Source organism: Leucopleurus acutus (genome assembly GCF_964270905.1).
Source record: "Leucopleurus acutus genome assembly, chromosome: X".
NCBI classification, from domain to species: Eukaryota; Metazoa; Chordata; class Mammalia; order Artiodactyla; family Delphinidae; genus Leucopleurus; species Leucopleurus acutus.
In genome coordinates, this window is record NC_139148.1 from 33,332,277 (window position 1) to 33,350,773 (window position 18,497).

At 46.1% G+C, this 18,497-nt stretch overlaps 1 protein-coding gene across 4 annotated transcripts in view; it reads right to left on the reverse strand.

Annotated features, from left to right (window-relative positions):
* SRPX (sushi repeat containing protein X-linked) overlaps positions 1 to 18,497 on the reverse strand; it is a gene marked incomplete at both ends in the record, with an annotated part of 99,420 nt that overhangs the window by 36,456 nt on the left and 44,467 nt on the right. For 3 of the 4 annotated variants that reach the window (XM_082864759.1, XM_082864758.1, XM_082864761.1), the window contains 2 exons: positions 10,775 to 10,951; positions 12,875 to 13,066. In XM_082864759.1, the coding sequence (XP_082720885.1) occupies positions 10,775 to 10,951; positions 12,875 to 13,066 (369 nt within the window). The remainder of the gene's footprint in view (positions 1 to 10,774; positions 10,952 to 12,874; positions 13,067 to 18,497) is intronic. The other variant, XM_082864760.1, reaches the window with a different exon arrangement.

The following is an 18,497-nucleotide window of genomic DNA, read 5'->3' on the forward strand; positions in this document are numbered from 1 at the left end:
ACCATATGTGAAATATGACACGAGGTATAAAATGACACTGCCCCAGGCTACATAAAAGTAAATGCGATAGGGACTTCCCTGGTGGCGCAGTGGTTAAGAATCCACCTGCCAATGCAGGAGACATGGGTTCGAGCCCTGGTCGGGGAAGATCCCACATGCTGCAGAGCAACTAAGCCCATGCGCCACAACTACTGAAGCCCGCGCGCCTAGAGCCCGTGCTCCACAACAAGAGAAGCCACCGCAATGAGAAGCCCACGCACCACAATGAAGAGTAGCCCCCGCTCACCGCAACTAGAGAAAGCCTGTGCACAGCAACGAAGACCCAACGCAGCCAAAAAATAAATAAATTTATTTATTTACTTATTTTAAAAAAAGTAAATGCTATGGAGGCGTAAAAGAATTACCCAATGCTCTCATTTTACAGATATGGAAACTGAGGCTCAGAGTGATTATTTAAGGCCAGGCATGTAAATAATGATAATGTGAATTATAGCCCAAATTAGAGCACTTACCCCTGGAACCAGCTCTCTCTCTCCTGGCTATGTCTATCCCCAACATACTCCTCGATATCTTAAACAATGATCTGTCTGGCTCCACTCTCCCCTCCAACGGCCACTGGACCCCACCTATGGTTTTCTATTTCGGGACAGCAGTTCTACCTTGGTTCTGACCCTCCAAAGACCTCCCAAAGTTCCCCAAATAGTTTCCCTACCTGGTAATAGAATTTCTGCCCCCTCACTATCAAGGCTGGGTTGATAATGAGGGCTAGTAATAAATGAGATGTCAATTTCTTACTCCCTTAGATTTCATCTTATTATAGCTAAAGTGAAATCAGAAGAAGGGGGAATTCAAACTTTGGCAAATTCTACTGGATGACTCTGAATAGGTAGAGAATGTATTTAAAGAGGGCAGAGTAAATTAACGACATGTAGATTTGCATTGCTTTACATGTCAGCTAGTAATTATTTACATGCTACTACAGCCTGAATGAAAATGAAATGTCATTCGATTCTGAATTACAAACATCTTTGAGAGACTAAATGCACCAAGTAAAGTCTTCATATACTTTCTCCTGTGTCTTGTCCAATAACTTCTCATTTAATTTAGGGTAAGAAATTATGAATAATTTGTTAAACTATTTTGTCTTCAGCTATCCAAATTCATTTTCATTCTGTGGCATGCTTCAATGGAGTGTGAATTTACAGCCCTAATACACTAATCCTAAATTGAATAACTGCCATATTTTACTGAATCTAAGTCACTATCGATTGTGAGATGCATCCTAATTTCAGGGATAGTAAAATGTGAAAAAGAAATATGCTTCTTAGAATTGATAAAGTTTATAAATGTGATGGTGCAATGGAAGCTGCTTTAAATACATTAGAGGTGTCTATTTTCAGTTGATACGTTTTTAAAAATAATCCCCCTTTTTCTGGTTTTACTATGATAGGTAATAGAAGACATACTTTACAATTCAGATGAACATTTCACAGCTTTGGGTGAATCAGGAAGACAAGTGTACAATACCTGCCCCCTGCTGGCCAAATACAGTTGGCAACCTCATAATAGAAGGCATATTTATTTTTTAAAAATTTAAAGCCGAAAGGGAGGGCCTGAGGAGAGGAGATAGATTTCACTGTAAAATTACTTAGTGTTACCAGATTTTCTTGGAGTGACATTGTCAGAGTGAAGAGATACTCTTACCCTCTGTGTCATGTAAACTAAACAGCTGGAGGATAGGCTGGGTTGTTTTCCCTATGAACTTGACATTGTCACTGAGCAAACAGCACTCCAAATTAGGTTATCTGGGTGAAGAGTCTCAGAGCTTCTGAAAGCCAGCTTCTGACAGCTAACAATGATCTGCTGAAACTGGCCTAATTTTTCAGAAGTGGTGTTCCTCCAAGCCAGAAACATAGAAGAAATAAAGCACTAAAAATAATAGCTAATATTTACTGAACCCTCCTACCTGTCCACCCCAGGCGGAGTACTATCCCTGCATTATTTCATTGAATTCTCACCACCACCTACTAGACTAAGTACTGTTATTATCATCCCCATTTATAGACTGGGAAGCATCTCCTCTCTTCTGGAATTTCTTTGTGGTCTGAGATTCTAAGCCATGATCGCATCTTTTTCAATTATTTTAATCAGCCGAACACTTCTGTATGTCTGCCTGCTGCTGACCTAGCGGTTTCCTCCATCCTCTGCACACACATTCTTCCATGGTCGCCGGCTCCAGCTTCCCCTTACATCCTTTAAGAGCGGCAGCAGGACTGAACTCTGTTGCATCCTCCAGCGTCATGGCCTCTCTTTCAGCTCAAGAGACCAGCTGGCCTGCCCTTCCCCAGATGCTCCAGGACTGAAGCCTATTATTATACAGCCATGGCCATCATTGCTTTTTCTAAGTTATTATAAATTTCCATGAATGAAATAAACGAAGTTACTATAGAAACATAATCATGATTCCTTGTTGAGTCAGGATGCCCACAGAGCCAGTTATTGTGTGGCAACTGTGCAACTCTGCACAGAAAAGCCTGGCCTCTGCCCCACTCACTGGAGACATTTGACAAACTGTCTCCCTCCTCTGTGCTCTAGTTTCTTCTCTGCGTACAAAAATATCAGAAACAAATATACTGCACTCTATCAACTACTGTTTATCTGAGAAGCTAAACTATATACCTGGGAATATTGAACACGTCTAACCAGGTAGGTGGTAGGTGGTAGGTAGTGGAAATAAGAAAGAGGGTGAAAAGGGCAATGTTCTGGCCAACAGATAACAAGGGAAAAAACTCCTTTAAACTAAGGTTATAAATTAACTGCATCCTAAAATGTTTGCTTAAATAATGTTTTCCAGTGGAGACCTGTGTTTGAACATGACTGTTAGAGGTATGAAGAATAGGTGCTTCAGAACATAACAGTAACTTGTGTCTGGGACTGCCTGACCTGGGGTGGGGATGCGCGTTCTTCACTCCCTCCACCTCATTCTAAGGCAAGGTGATACTCTTTTTTTTTTTTTTTTTTTCTCACTGTTGTGGCCTCTCCCACTGCGGAGCACAGGCTCCGGACGCGCAGGCTCAGCGGCCATGGCTCACGGGCCCAGCCGCTCCGCGGCACATGGGATCTTCCCGGACTGGGGCACGAACCCGTGTCCCCTGCATCGGCAGGCGGACTCTCAACCACTGCGCCACCAGGGAAGCCCAAGGTGATATTCTTATCTCAAGAATGTAAAGGATCATCACAGCTGCTCACAGCAAGCAGACTCCATTTAATGCTCCTTTCCTCTCTGATGTCCTCCATAACTCATTCCAACTGGATTTACGTTTGGGAACTATCTTATACATTTTCTTTATTAAATACAACTGATTATTGCAATGAGAACCTCAATTTTTATGCAAATTGTTTCTATAAATACTTTTACCTATACGGTATATAATATGATTTTTTGTTGAATTTTAAATTTTATTTTATTGAAGTATAGTTGATTTACACCAACTGGCTTTTTAACTAATCTTTTTCTCCCTTCTTTTCTCCCTTGATCTTTTACACCAACTTCTTCTCAATCTGTACAGTCGATGTGTTCACCTGCTCTCCCATCCCCCTTCTTTTTTTAGCACAAAAGAAGTTTCCCTGGGCCTGTGGCCCTCCAGAATAAAGACTATATTTCCCAGGCTTGTCTGAAGTTAGGTGTGGCCATGGGATGGCTTCCACCAGTGGGTTGTCAGAAGAAGTGATGTGCTTTTCAAAAAGTATGTGTGGCTACCCCCGCTTCCACCCTGGTTTGAATGTCCATGGGGTGGGGAGCCGGAACAGCATCTTCGACTGTAGGATGAAAGCTGCAAGTTGAGGATGGAAGGACAAATGAGAAGGAGTTTGGGTCTAGGACACTGCCCCGGACAAACATTTATACGAGAACAGAACTTCTATCTTGTTTAAGGCATTATGACTTTGGCCTTGTTAACAGTACGTGAACTGGGATATAAGCAATCACACCTTTTTTTTTTCAAATTTGGTACGGCATCTTCCAAGATGTATTTCACTAATGATTTCTAAGCTCTGATTTCTAACAAAGGATACTCTGGTGAATTTCCTGCAAAGATGGCCACCCATAATCCCCTTATATACATGCAGCTCCTCCTAGCAAGAGGTGGAGTCTGTTTCCCCTCCCTCTGAATCTGTGCCAGGCTTGTGACTTGCTTTGACTAACAGAATGCAGGGAAAGTGACCCTACGCCAGTCCCAGGTGTAGGCCCTTAAAGAGTCTGGCACCTTCGGCTGTTCACTATCTCAGAAGCCAGCTGCCATCTAAGGAAGTCCAACTATCTGACTGGAGAGGCCATGTGGAGAAATTGAGAAATTGTGAAGGGAGAGAGAAGGAGACTCAGTCAAATGCCAGCCAGTCCAGCCGCCTCTGAGTGAGATGCCAGACATGGGAGTGAAGCCAGCTTGGATCCTCCAGCCCCAATCAGGCACTTCAGCCATTACTATGTGGAACAGAGGTGAGCCGCCGAGCCCTGCCGAAATTCCCCAACCAAACAACTGACCACACAAAACTTAGTGGTTTCAAACAACCATGGTATTCTTCACGGTTGTTTGGATGGGGAATTTTGGCAGGTTGGTGATGGAGGAAGGAGGCGGTCATTTCCTGGGGCACAGGAAGAAAGGGCAGAGGCAGAAGAAACCTGGACACGGAAAACTTGCCCCATTGCTTGCCTCCCCCAGCTAGAGTGTAATCCTTGCGGATGTCTCTGGAATGTGGTTCCATTTCTTTGGCACCATGAGGTATTAGAAAACTTTCCCCAATGGACAGAAGAGTCTAGAAGAGAAGCAAAGGACTCCACAATTAGAAGTCACTATCACCAGAAGCAAGATACCAAACTAAAAATTGCAACTTGTTGCAAAGCTGAAACTAGCTTCCTGAAAGTTTGCAAGAAAATGTGTATCTGTCAACCCAGGAAAAATTCAATATGAGTTAAGAGCATCTACAACAACGCACTGACACATTTATTCTTAGCCCCGTGATATCTGTATCCTCAACTGAATCTCGGGAAATAATACCATTCAGCCCAGCAAACTTCCTTGTGGGTCATTGGGTCAACCCAGCTGTCAGATGATTGGGAGGCCAGAAACCTATTCCATCAATTTTCATATCTAAAATCACAGATTCTTTTTTATTCCAGACTTCCATTTGTGTTAACTCTCCAACTATTCTATTCTGTAGGAAATATAAAACAAGCAAAGAGTAATTCCAAAAACCAAGTTGGTCTGTATGTGGACCTCTGTTAAAAAAACGAAATGGGGCGCCCTGCATGTCCAAAGATACCTGCTCGGTTTTCATTGCCCATGGATTTTAAACTTACTTGAATTTTGGTCTCTTTCTCTTTTGGCCTAGGAAAAACTGTTGGTCTAAAGGAGAAATCGTGTGTCTACTCAAAATCTGGTCTCTAGATGGGGCCTTGTAATTCTAACTGTCCATTGTTCTATCTAAATGCCAATGTAACCGAAATGAACTAAAAATGGAAAAAAGAAAAAAAAATCCCCCCAAACAATAGTTATTACATTCTATGGTTTACTTTTTTTTATATCAATGGAAGTTGCGGCTCTCTAAATATCTTACCCTCCTGCAATTTGCAGTATGTTGTTTCTCCCACACTGACTGATTTCTATCTATATCTGTTTCTGAAATAACCATGCATTTGAGCCCACTGCCAGAGTGTGCGCTGCCTAAGAGAATGAGTTTTAACTTGCGGTCCTTTCAAATTAGCCAGACCACAGAGTGAAAAGTGAAAAGACCACCACCTCAGAGTGAAAAGGAAGCCCAGTGTTCTCTCTTCCCTCCAGATCTGGAGGAGAACTGAGACGATTTCCTCAGCACTCGGTACAGCTCTGGCCCAGAGGCACTGTTCAAGGCTGTGTGGAAATCTGGGAAATGCTCGGCCACCATGTGTCAGCTCCTAAACTAGGCTGAGGCTCTGAGCTGTGCTCAAGGACCCCTGAGCCTTGCCAACACACAAACAAAGTCATTAAACGAATTTAATAATACATTGAAAGCCAAAAGTATCCATGACAGCCCTGCAGTAAAATTCACCGGGGACAAGCTCCAGCTTATCTGTCACAAAATCGAAGAAAGAATTGCCTGCTTGCTTTGTCTGTTTCTCTCCTTTTCCTGGGAGCGCATTGCTCTCTTGTGGCTCACGGGTCCCCTTTTCACCATTACCCGCCCCCCCCTCACTGCGCGCACAAATTCCCCTTCCCCCAAAGATGCCTGAACCTTGCCCTGGCCCGCTCTAAGATAAATGCCCTGAAACTGGGGTTCATTTCTTAGTTCTTTCTCTCTCCCTCTGGGAAGGTTCCAGGCCCATCTGGTCTGGCTTAAGACATGCTTGTTGCTTTTTGCGAATAATCGGCATTTTCCTTCCACTGTTGCACACAATCTGGACATCTGAACAGTGTGATCCCAGAAGATTCTGCCAAAGCTTGCTCAGCATGAAGATGTGTATCTCCTCCCATCCCATCTCCTCTGGCCCTTCCAATGTGAGGAAAGAGAGAGTCCAAAATGGGGGGGAGGGCTTGTTTCGAAGAGCTAGCTTGCACATACCAAGTCATAGGAGAGAGAGTGAAAGCAACATCTGTGACGGGCTCTTCTGACCTGAACATCTAGCCTGAAGTCATGTCCTTCCGAAGGAGCGTGTCCAGAGCTCACAGCCTGGGCGCTATCCTACCTGCACTGGCTGAGCGGGGCTGCTCTGCGTTCTTCTCCTTGCCCAGAAGTACAGCGATTCACGGGGAGACGTCTAAGACCTCAGAAAATGGTTGCTGTGCCAAAGATTCTGTTGGTGCTCAGTTTTTCTATCATCTCCCTTTTACTGCCTGTGCTAAAAGTCACGAAATGACATTTCTTGGACTCCTTCTGCCGGCTGGGTACCAGCTAGGTTTGCCAATGGGAGGCACTTTCATGAGAATAGAAGGCAGGAAGAAGATGGAAGCCACTATGCTCTGGTAGGGGCTTCAGTGAGGGCTTCCTGGGCCCCTGGCTTCATTCTCATCCATGATGGTGTCAGGTACAGACATGTCAACATCAGCGTGAGCTTCTGGATTTGGGGTAACACTACCAGGCCACTTTTGCTCCCCTAGCCCTCGGTTGCTATGGGTTTCTGCTGTAACTAATCCCTCGTAACAATGTTTCTCCTCTTTTGCTCCTCCAGCTCTTCCTATGTTTTTGTAACCAATGCCCCTTATTAAATTCTCTTCTGCTGGAAATACCTAGAATGGTTTCTGTCTTCCCAGTTACCGATCAATTCAAACTCCTACCTAAATCCTAGAAAAAGAGAAGCTCGGAATAAATCTGAGTCGGTTATCTGAGTAATTATTTGGACCTGGTGCTCTTGTCAGATGGATACAAGGTAAGGTCCAGGCTGTGACTCTGATGTAGAAGGTTTTTGCTCGCATTGGTAGGGAACCATTGACCAAAACTGCCTGCCTTGGCCAGGCACGATGACAACCGCTTGCCTGGGTTGTCTCACAGCAGGAGGTCCCGACAAAGAACGCAGCGCTGCTGCTGAAAACTAACCGGGCGAATTCGGGAGGGGCCAAAAGGAGGGAGGACAAGACATGCCAGCCCATAGTATGTTTGTAAAACTAAACTGGGGACTTCCCTGGTGGCACAGTGGTTAGGAATCCATCTGCCAATGTAGGGGACGTGGGTTCGAGCCCTGGTCCGGGAAGATCCCGCATGCCGCCGAGCAATGAAGCCCGTGCACCACAACTACTGAGCCTGTGCTCTAGAGCTCAGGAGCCACAACTACTGAGCCCACGTGCCACAACTACTGAAGCCCTCGAGCCTAGAGCCCGTGCTCCACAACAAGAGAAGCCACCACAATGAGAAGCCTGCACACCACAACGAAGAGTAGCCCCGCTTGCCACAACTAGAGAAAGCCCACGCGCAGCAACAAAGACCCAAACGCAGCCAAAAAAAAAAAAAAACTAACCTGGAAGAATTCGGGAGGGGCTGAAAGGAGGAGGGAGGAGACGATATGTCCTGCCCTAACCTCCCAGAAACCCTCACGCTGGAATCCATCTTGGCTGAGAGATGCGTGCGCCACCAGGCAGGACCCTGAGTCAGACCAAATATGGGCACGAGCAAGATGATTGGCCAGAGACAACCCAGAAAGCTAACATCACCACCATGAAACCTGAGACTGCGAGCCACGTGGCAGAGCCGTTCTCCTGGGTTCCTTTACCCTCCTGCTCTCCTCCCAGGCGCCCCTTCCCAATAAAGTCTTTTGCTTTGTCAGCACGTGTATCTCCTCGGACAACTCATTTCCGGGTGTTAGACAAGAGCCCACGCTCGGGCCCTGGAAGGGGTCCCCCTTCCTGCAAGAATATCTTGGCCAGGTCCCCTGGCTATAGCTCATTAACCACATAACTGCAGAGTAAGAACGGCTGATGCTGCCAGGGGATACAGTGGACAGTGGTACCATCATGAACACACCGTGGGGACCAAGGCCAGAGGAGTTGTTGTACAACTGCCCCCAGAGGGTAGCATCCAGTTTCAGTCTCATTCCTGAAGTATCTGCTCCAGGCTCTGAGCAGTCAGGAAGGAGTCCTTGGGGTAAAGCACACGGGCAGACTGAGCTGAAGGACTCTCTGGAGGATGGGCAGACCCAAGCAGGGTAGGAGCCAGGCTCCTGCGGCCAGCTGCCTCGGCACCTCAGTGCCAGAGCCGTCTCCGGATCCAGGGACTTTGAGCCTGAAAGCCTGGAGACATAGGCCTGGCTCTACACAACATCAAGCCAGTCAGGTGACCTCTCAGGCCTCATCCGTAGATGGGGGATTGGACTAGAATGTTCTGCTGCGGTGGGTCCTGGCAGCTCTAACGCTTTATGAGGAAACAGTCTCCTGGGACAGCGGTTTTCAACTACTTGGGGGAGTTTTGGAAAAATACCAGGGCCCCAGGTATTCAGATTTAAATGGCAGCCAAAGTTGAAAACCACTGTCGCAGAGCAGTCTGCCCCAACGTTTAAAGGACATAGGAATCCCCTGGGGATCTTCTTAAAATATGGATTTTGACCTGCCAGCTTCGGATGGGTCCCAAGATTCTCCATTTCCAACAGGCTTCCTGCTGGTGCTGAAACTGCTGGGCACTATTTTGAGTAAAAAGGTACTAAAGTTCTTCCCAAATTTGATCTTCTAAGGCAGGTTCTCAACCTTTAGAGCATCAGAATCCAGCAATCCTGCATGTCCGGAAATCTGCATTTCTGATGTTGATGTTTCTGATCAGGGGACCATACTCTGAGATCCACTGCTCTCAGACAATGGTCCTGGAGCCTGGCTGCATATGAAAACCACCTGGGAAGCTTTTAGAATGCCACTCATCTCCTCCAGCTGTCCCACATCAGACTAATTGAATCAGAATCTCTAGGGTTGGACCAAGGCATGGCTAGGGTCGAAAAGATACTCAGGTGATTCTAATAAGTAGCAGGGGCGGGGGTGGGGAGAAGGAACCCACTGCCCCTAGATGGGTGATTCTCAAGGAGTTGGGGGGAGTGATTTTTCTCCTTCCTCTCCTCTCTCCAGGGGACATTTGACAACGTCTGAAGACATTTTTGGTTGTCACAAGTGGGAGTTGGGGGGAGATGTTACTGGCATCTAGTGGGTAAAAGCCACGGCTCTGCTAAGCATCCTGGAGTACAAAAGACGGGACCCCAGGACGAATAATTATCTGACCCCAAATGTCCGTTGTTCCAAGATTCAGAAACCTTGCCCTAGAGAATCCCAGGCTACACCCCAGATCTACTGAATCAGAAGCTGCATTTTTACCAAGTTTCCCAGGTGATTCCCAAGTTGGAGAAGCACTGCCTCAGACCAGCGGCTCTCTCTTAAAGCACTTTGAAATGCCCTGCGAGGCTCATGAGAGCACCAAGTGCTGGGGCCCATCCCCAGAGTTTCTGATTCAGCAGGTCTGGGGTGGAGCCATGAATCTGCATTTGTAAAGATTTCCAGCTCCCCAAACCACAACTAAGAACTAAGAACATATATACACTACGAAACGTAAGGTAGATAGCTAGTGGGAAGCAGCCGCATAGCACAGGGAGATCAGCTCGGTGCTTTGGGACCGCCTGGAGGGTGGGATAGGGAGGGTGGGAGGGAGGGAGACGCAAGAGGGAAGAGATATGGGAACATATGTATATGTTTAACTGATTCACTTTGTTGTAGAGCAGAAACTGACACACCATTGTAAAGCAATTGTACCCCAATAAAGATGTTAAAAAAAAAGAACTAAGAACTACTATTTGCCCAACAAATCCAGACTAAGGTAAAATAGCCAAATCCCTTCCAGTTTACAAACTGAGTGTTTGCTGACTACCGGAGTCGATGACAATGGAACTACGTCTGCCCGCTGAAAGACACAGAGATGCTCTCTGCAGGAATGTCCGGCCAATGTCAAAAACTCTGCTCAGTGCTACAGGGCAGGTCCCTGACCTAAAGCAGTGGGATTACCCCGTATCTCTGCCAGCCTCCAGCTGCCTCAATGGCAATCCAAGAGAGAGACAAAAGTCAGAGGAAAGCCATGAGCCGTGAAGTCAACTCTAGCGTAGAGACTGAGGCTAGGTCTGCGCTGAGCCAGAGAAATAGGGATGAAGAGAACCACTGAAAGCAAAATGGGGTGCTTATGCTTTACATTCGGGACACGGACGCTTCCTTAAAAATCCACTGTACGGACACCCCCTGCTCCTCCCAAAGCAGGCGCCTCCTGAGGGCTGGCGATATTCTCTTACCAACACAGGAGGCTGGTCGGCCACTCCACGCCTTGTTGTCCATACACGTGACTGTCTGCTCCCCTTTCAATGTGTATCCTGGCGAGCAATAGTACTCACACCGGGAGTTAAAGTAGGCACCGTCGACGCACTTAAACCCTCCATTTGCTGGCATGGCAAGGGCAGGACATCGCTTTTCTGAGAAAGAAAACCAGAGATTCAGTATTACTTAGATTTTGTTCATGGAGTTTCAGAGTCCGGAAGCTCTGAAAGCATAGGGTGAAGTTAATTGAAATATAACTGATAGAAGTAGAGAAATGATAGATAGTGTAACCGAGCGGGACCCTATGGGCCCTTCCCGGGGCAGACCCCTCCCCCATACCCTCTGCTGTAGCTCCTCTCTGAAGACCCAGATAATAGCATCTGATGCATATTCCCTGAGTTTTTCAGATGCTAAAACCACCACCAAATGGAAGAAATTAACTACTTGATGATCACGAGCACGTAGCCCCCAGACCTTCTGGCGCCTAGAATGTTAACCTCCGTTTCCTCACCGTCAGCCAATCAGAGAATTGTGTACAAGCTGAATTGTGGACCCTGCAACACCCCTCCCTCACCTGGCCTTTAAAAATGCTGTGCTGAACCCTTTCAAGGAGTTGGTGGGGCGGTGGGTTTGGGCTCGAGCCACTCGTTCTCCTTGCTTGGTCCTGCAATAACCTTTCTCTGCTCCAAACTCCGATGTTCCGATTTGTTTGGCCTCACTGTGCAACAGGCACATGAACTTGCATTTGGTAACAATGGTTGCATGTCACACAGAAGGGACACAAAGTTTTACACCAGACTGGCTTGGGTTGGCATCCCAGCTAAACCACGGTCTTATGCTGGGCTCCTCAGAAAGAGACGCTGAGACCAGGATTTGTGTGCAAGTGATTAAGAAAGTGCTCCCAGGGGAGACCAGTGAAGGGTGGGGGAGGCAGGACGGGGGAGGGGAGGTAGCCGGGCAAGGTAGCAACTCAGGCAAAGTCAGCCTCAGCCTGATTCCGCAGGGAAGATCTGGAGCGTGAGTGATGCCTGAGTCTTTCCTGCCTCCAGGCAGGGCAGCTGGGCTTTCCTAATCGGTTACCAGTCAGTACTGGACAGCTACAGGCTGCCCATGGGGAATGCTCTCCCTGTCAGAACGAAGAAAGCAGTCCTCTGAAGGCGCAGAGCCTCTTCTTCCTTGGTAGGAGATCAACCGAAGGTGCAAGTCATTAAGAGCAAAGCGCCCAGAAGCTGGGGGATGGACACACAGAACTGGCAGCAGGGCATCCAGGGACATATGGGGGAAGCACTGAAAGTGTTCACTAGAGTCACCCAGAGGCGTAGTCTGCCTAGACTGGATCACACGGCTGCAGACCCCAACTTCAGTTTCCCAACAATAAAGTAATGGCACCCATATCAATAGCATTGTTGCAAAAATTGCATATATGTGAAATGCTTGGCACACAGCAGGCGCTCCATCATGATAGCTTTTTTGAACGGCAATGGCCTCTAAAATGCACTTCAACGATGCTGTGTCACTTGCAGTTTCCCAAATGAGATGACTTTCCAGGAAGCTAAAAGTCAGCCCCTGAAATGTGCTTCCAACCTTCTCCCCCGAGGCACAGCGCCTTTCATGGAATCAGCATCCTTCCGCGGTAATTCTCTCCTTGCCTCCCTAAGTTCCACTCCTTGGGAGGACGCTTGTGTCTACTACCAGGAGTCCATGGCAGAGCACCATTCTTATGGTCGGTTTTACACGTCTGTCTCTAATGCTATTCTGTGGGACCCCTGATGGCAGAGTGTGTCTTTACCTGTGTGTCTTGTTTGTTTTTCAATCCCCAAACCCTTTGCTGGGGCCAGCACTTTGCTAAACAGACCTCTGTTCTCTCCCCCTTTCCAAACAGCTGATCGCACCCCTCTGTCTGAAATGTGTCATCTTACTTCCGCCATATCTTAGGAACTAACGCATGGCTTCTGCTCACAAAGGGAGTTTTTCTCATCAAAGACCACAAAGCATTCAGTAAAAATCCCTGATCTCAGAGCAAAAGAACTTTGGCCCCGAATGGCCCCGAGGCCCCAACATGGGGCCGGGCTACTCACGTTTGCAGATGACCTTGTCCGACCACCGTCTGTTTGACTGGCAGATCAGCTGGGAAGAGCCATGCAGCTCGTAGCCCTTCTGGCAGCGAATGTCACACCTGGTTCCCAGGGCTGTTTTGTAGTATCCTCCCTGAGGGGCCCTGCAGTACACATCCCCGTACTTCACCTTGATGGGGGAGCACCACGGGGTATCTACAGGTAGCAGAAACAAAGGAGAGGAGAACTAGCAAGTGACATCTTCAGAAAATGTGTCTCTTCACTCTCGAAGCCCCTGGCTGGCTGCATTCCAGATTTTGGACCTCCAAATAGTGCCCCATGTCTTTTAAGTTGTCTCTGGGTGAGGAGGTTATGATCATGGGAGTAGGCGTCAGACATATACGAATATGGGTCCAGGTTCCTCCATTAGTAGCTGTGTGATCTTGGACAAGTTACTTAACCTCTCTGAGTCAATACCTCTACCTATGTCATAGGACTCTTACAAGTCCTCTTACAAGGACTGAAAAAACAATGCACATCAAGCGTCTAGCACAGTGCCTAGCACATAGTGAACGTTCAATGAATGCTTGTTCTTTTGAATATTTCCCTTAACTAATACGTCATTCCCTTGAGAGCAACTGCTACCATTGTGAACCTTAACCCCAGCCATCCATACAGAGTGGCGGGGGAGTCAATAATTGGTTAATTTAGATTTTTTTCCAAGTCTGTATCATATTCACTGTAAAAGCATTTAATACGATCCTAATCAACGTGAACGAAGCAACGATTTCCAGGGTTTTGCCACAGGATATAATTTGGGCTTAACGTCACAGAACAATTTCTCCCCATTGGGAAGCGACCTTTTTCAGATGTCCCCAGTTAAGCCCCATTTAGGTAAGAGATGACACCCTTCTCCAATGGCAAAGTTCCAGGGTGTTTTGATTTTGGTCTCCTAGTTGCCCAGAGCACAGCTTAGGATGACACTATTAAAGCAGAACCTCTCCCCTGGGCCTTTGGAAGGTGTCGCTGAGGGCCATAAAATTAGTAGGGCAAGACTAGCTCCTCGAAAGCTCCCACAGTGGCCACCGTACAGTCAATGGGGACCAGAGACTGGCTCCCTCAAGCCCGTCAGGCTCTCCACGCCTTGAACAGGAGCCCCATCCCTAGGGCTGCCAGCTTCTCCCTCCACCCCAGCACCTGAGCTGACAGTGAGTGAAGTTCGTGCGCCATCATGTGGCCAAGAAGGAGGAAATCCCGTTTGACTTTGCCAGGAATTCTCTTCCGATGATGTGTTTCTGGCTGCTTCTCAGCCATGAAAACCAACAGTTCTGTCCAGGTCTCGTGCATGGACTGTTTTTTGTGTTTTTTTTTTTTACTTATGTGCTTTGACATCTCCTTTGCCTAATATTTTCATCATATAATGTTTTGCAGACAGCTTCAAGTGGGTGCTACCGTCGGGACTCAAGCAGTATTTCCTGGACTTTCTGGGGAGAAGTGATGCCCCACGCTTAGCCTACAGCTGATTAAGTTTGATCTCTTGGATGCAGTCTTGCAAGAGCTTACGCTAGGCCTCCAGGCCTTCCTTGAACAGAGTTTCCTTCCTCTTGGGTTTGTACATCTAGTCTGTATATGCTAACATTTTTAAATGAGAAAAAATCTGGACCCTGAAGTAAAGTACAAAACAGCATACATCTCTCCATTATTTTCCTCTAAGTATAAAAGAATTTTTTAAATTTTATTTATTTATTTTTGGCTGCGTTGGGTCTTCGTTGCTACACGCGGGCTTTCTCTAGTTGTGGCAAGCGGGGGCTACTCTTCGTTGCGGTGCGCGGGCTTCTCATTGCGGTGGTTTCTCTTGTTGCGGAGCATGGGCTCTAGGCGCACGGGCTTCAGTAGTTGTGGCTTGCAGGTTTCAGTAGTTGTGGCTCGTGGGCTCTAGAGCACAGGCTCAGTAGTTGTGGCGCACGGGCTTAGTTGCTCCGGGCATGTGGGATCTTCCCGGACCAGGGCTCGAACCTGTGTCCCCTGCATCGGCAGGCGGACTCTCAACCACTGCGCCACCAGGGAAGCCCTCACGGTGTTAAATCTTAAAAGTCATCTGTCGCCTGACCTCTTTGTCTTTGTCCTCTCCCCCTCCCCTTCCTCCTAACTTCCCCACTGCCTCACTTCCTCTTAGTTTCCCTGTCTGTCCTATTCCCCTGCTGGACTGCAAGGCTTCTGTGCTTCCCCAGCTCTAGCCTCTTCTTCTCTTGCCAACTGGTCCCCTTCATTACCCTTTTGTCACCATCTCACAGGCCAAACTGTGAAATCCTTGATTGAGAACTGGGCTCCAGAGAGAGAAAATGAAATCCCCATTGGAGAGGGCAGAAGGGTGATGAGGTGAGAATGAATATGGGAGACCCAGAGGGAGACAATGAAAACAGTGAGCTAGCGGAGTATGGTGGATACTGGGCAGAGTCAAGAGGCCTGGGCAGATATTATCTATCATCTCCTAGTAACCTGGACAATTCAAAAAAATTTTCAGGGACCCACATTCATAGTGTATACAAGAGAGGAATGGATGAGATTATTTTCAAAGTCCCATCTACAATGGTTATTTTATTCTGATTAAATTTTATATTTATATAGGTGCTAAAATGTCAAAATAAAAAAGGTCCCATCTAGCTTTGAAGTTGTATGATTCAAATTCTTATTCGTCTCTGATCTCCTACCCCTCTCACACCCATGCCTACTTCCTTAATCCTTCTTCTGACTGATAACTTTGGATAGTCTCTTGTAAACCTTTCAGCTAAAGGCAAATCCTCTTTACATTCTGGGTCCTGATCACAATTCCACAGATGTACAAACTGGAAGAGCGTCTAATTCTCTACTTGTTTTTCGCTCAAATGTTGAAAACACATCCTCCAGCTTCTGGACTTTGGCGTGAGTTTAGGAGGGGCACGATTTTATTTTCTCATTTTTAAATGTATTTATTTTTGGCTGCGTTGGGTCTTCGTTGGGGTGCGCAGGCTTCTCAGTGCGGTGGCTTCTCTTGTTGCGGAGCACGGGCTCTAGGTGCGCGGGCTTCAGTAGTTGTGGCACATGGGCTCAGCAGTTGTGGCTTGCGGGCTCTAGAGCACAGGCTCAGTAGTTGTGGTGCACGGGCTTAGTTGCTCTGCGGCATGTGGGATCTTCCTGGACCAGGGCTCGAACCTGTGTCCCCAGCATTGGCAGGCGGATTCTTAACCACTGTGCCAGCAGGGAAGCCCGAGGGGCACGATTTTAGAGTAAACTAATATGAGGCGGCAGACCTGCAATTCTTAGCACACACCCATTATGGTTGTCTTTTCCACAAATGTGCCCAGGACAAATATTTAAGGCAGCAGGTCCATTAGAGAATGACCTGCATATACATATATTACAAATTCGCATATTTCAGTACAACCATGCAATTAGCAGACTTTTTTTACTCAGCTATTTTGAGTCTTCAAATCCTTCCAGCAGAGCTGCCTACGCATCCAAGAGCTGTGCTGTTGTCAACATGTGGGGGGAAAAAAACTTGTTTTTATTTATTTGCAAAAGGAATTTCTTTTGGATTACTTTCCAAGACAAACCTTTGGAAGATATTTTGACATTTTAACAGCCCTGCAGTGATAATAATTAAAAATTCAGTGAGTGACTTGAATTTGAAGTGCATGCAAATAGCATGAGTTAAAAGTGAATTAGCGAAACATTTAACATAGAGGTTTAGAGAAAGGAAGCTCTTATGCTGCTTTAATTAAGACAGGGTTTATTTAGGGAGACATCTAAATCGATTATTCAGGAAAAATTTTTCATCTCCCTGGGCCATTGTGGAGCTCCTGGGGTAAGCAGTGTCACGTAGCAGACCAAGGAGCTACTAGTGAACTCTGAATGTTGAGCTAAAACATCTGGATTTCAGACTCAAACATAACGTTTGCTAGCTGTGTGAGTCTGCGCAGGTCACCTCCCCTCTCTTCTCTGCGGTTCCTTCATATAAATAATAATAATAACAACATATCTCTACGCTCCTTCCTCCTTCCCTCAATTAGTGTGAAGACAGGATGGCATTCCAAGTAAAAGAATCAAAAGCAATGCTTGCCACATTAAATGTTGGTTACACTTCACTTTCTTTTTTCTTTGATAAATTTTATAAATTATCAATTTAATTCAAAAAAACATTTACTGAGTATGTGCCAGACACTGTATAGGGGCCTAAGGATCTAGAACTAATCTCCCAACGGACAATGGTTTGCCTCTAAGTTTTAAAACTAAAAAAAAATGACAATGAAAACAATTTCCTAAGAAGTATTTATTCTTAAACATTCCGGGTAAGCTCTAGGCCAGGCACATATTTTCCTACGTCTGGTTTACCTTCCACACTTGCAGTGCTGCGAAGCGAGGATGAACATTGAGAACAATAATCTGAGGGCACTATATAACCCCTCTTGGACATGTGAAGGGTCACACGTTCACGCGTGTGTTTTAGGAAGATTTTTCAATAAGGGACTCGAAAAAAAAAGATTTTTCAAAACTCTCAATTAAGAAGTGTTAGGTATGTATACGTATAGCTGATTCACTTTGTTATAAAGCAGAAACTAACACGCCGTTGTAAAGCAATTATACTCCAATAAAGATGTTAAAAAAAAAAGTGTTAGGAATCAAAATACCACCTTACCCAAAACATCTAATTAACAAGTTTGTGCTTTGCTGGATTGGTTAATTCCTGAGGCAGTAATATAGGAGCTGTGGATAGGAATGAGTATCTGTATTCACAGGTCATAAGCAAGCGTGGAACATGGTGGGAAACACCTGGACATAGACACCAGTCATTATATTAGCAAGGTTGTTCACTTGTGTGGAAAACAACTGAAGGACTCTCTCCAACCAAAGGCTGACCAGTACTACCCTGATTCTCTTATAACTCAGACATATCACGACAGAGCAGGGGAGTGTCCTCCTGCCGGAACGCAGATACATTTCCTGGGCAAAATGCCACAATAGAACTTTATTAATCAATTGTCTTCAAATTATTTCTCAACTGTAAAAGGAACTGAATTCAGAGAGAAATCATCTAAATTTACCCTCACTTTTCTCAGGGCTCCCAAAGCTTCAGAGAAACGACTCACCATTAGAAAATATTTATGGACATACTTACCTGAGCCTGCATAGAAGCTTCTTGTTTAGGCTTTTTATACCTGCTGGAGGGGGTGGATTGCTGGAAATGTGTAGAGGTGGAGTTCTTTATCATTAAAGTTTCATTGGGCAACACACTTTACTCATCATTTCAGGAGCCAAGCCAGACTCAGAAAGAGCACAATGAAATGAGCTTATGAAAATCAAGTTTTCTCATTCCTCATTCATCTCAGTACATTAGCAGCACTGGGTCCAGATTTGACCTTGGATGGTTTACTCTGGACGATTCTGGCTGTAATGTATGAATCAGGTAGAACTCATGGCTTGATTTTCACTTTAATCAGCTAGAGCTTGGCTTTGCAGAAGTAAGGACAGTAAAGAAACTGATGAGAATAAAATGACCACTGGGGTGCTGAAGGACAGCACTTCAGAGATTTCCAAATGCTTTTTGTTTTCTTTCATTTGTTTTTCTGTATTTTCTTTCAAATGGGAGCGTATGCATATTAATTTTAAA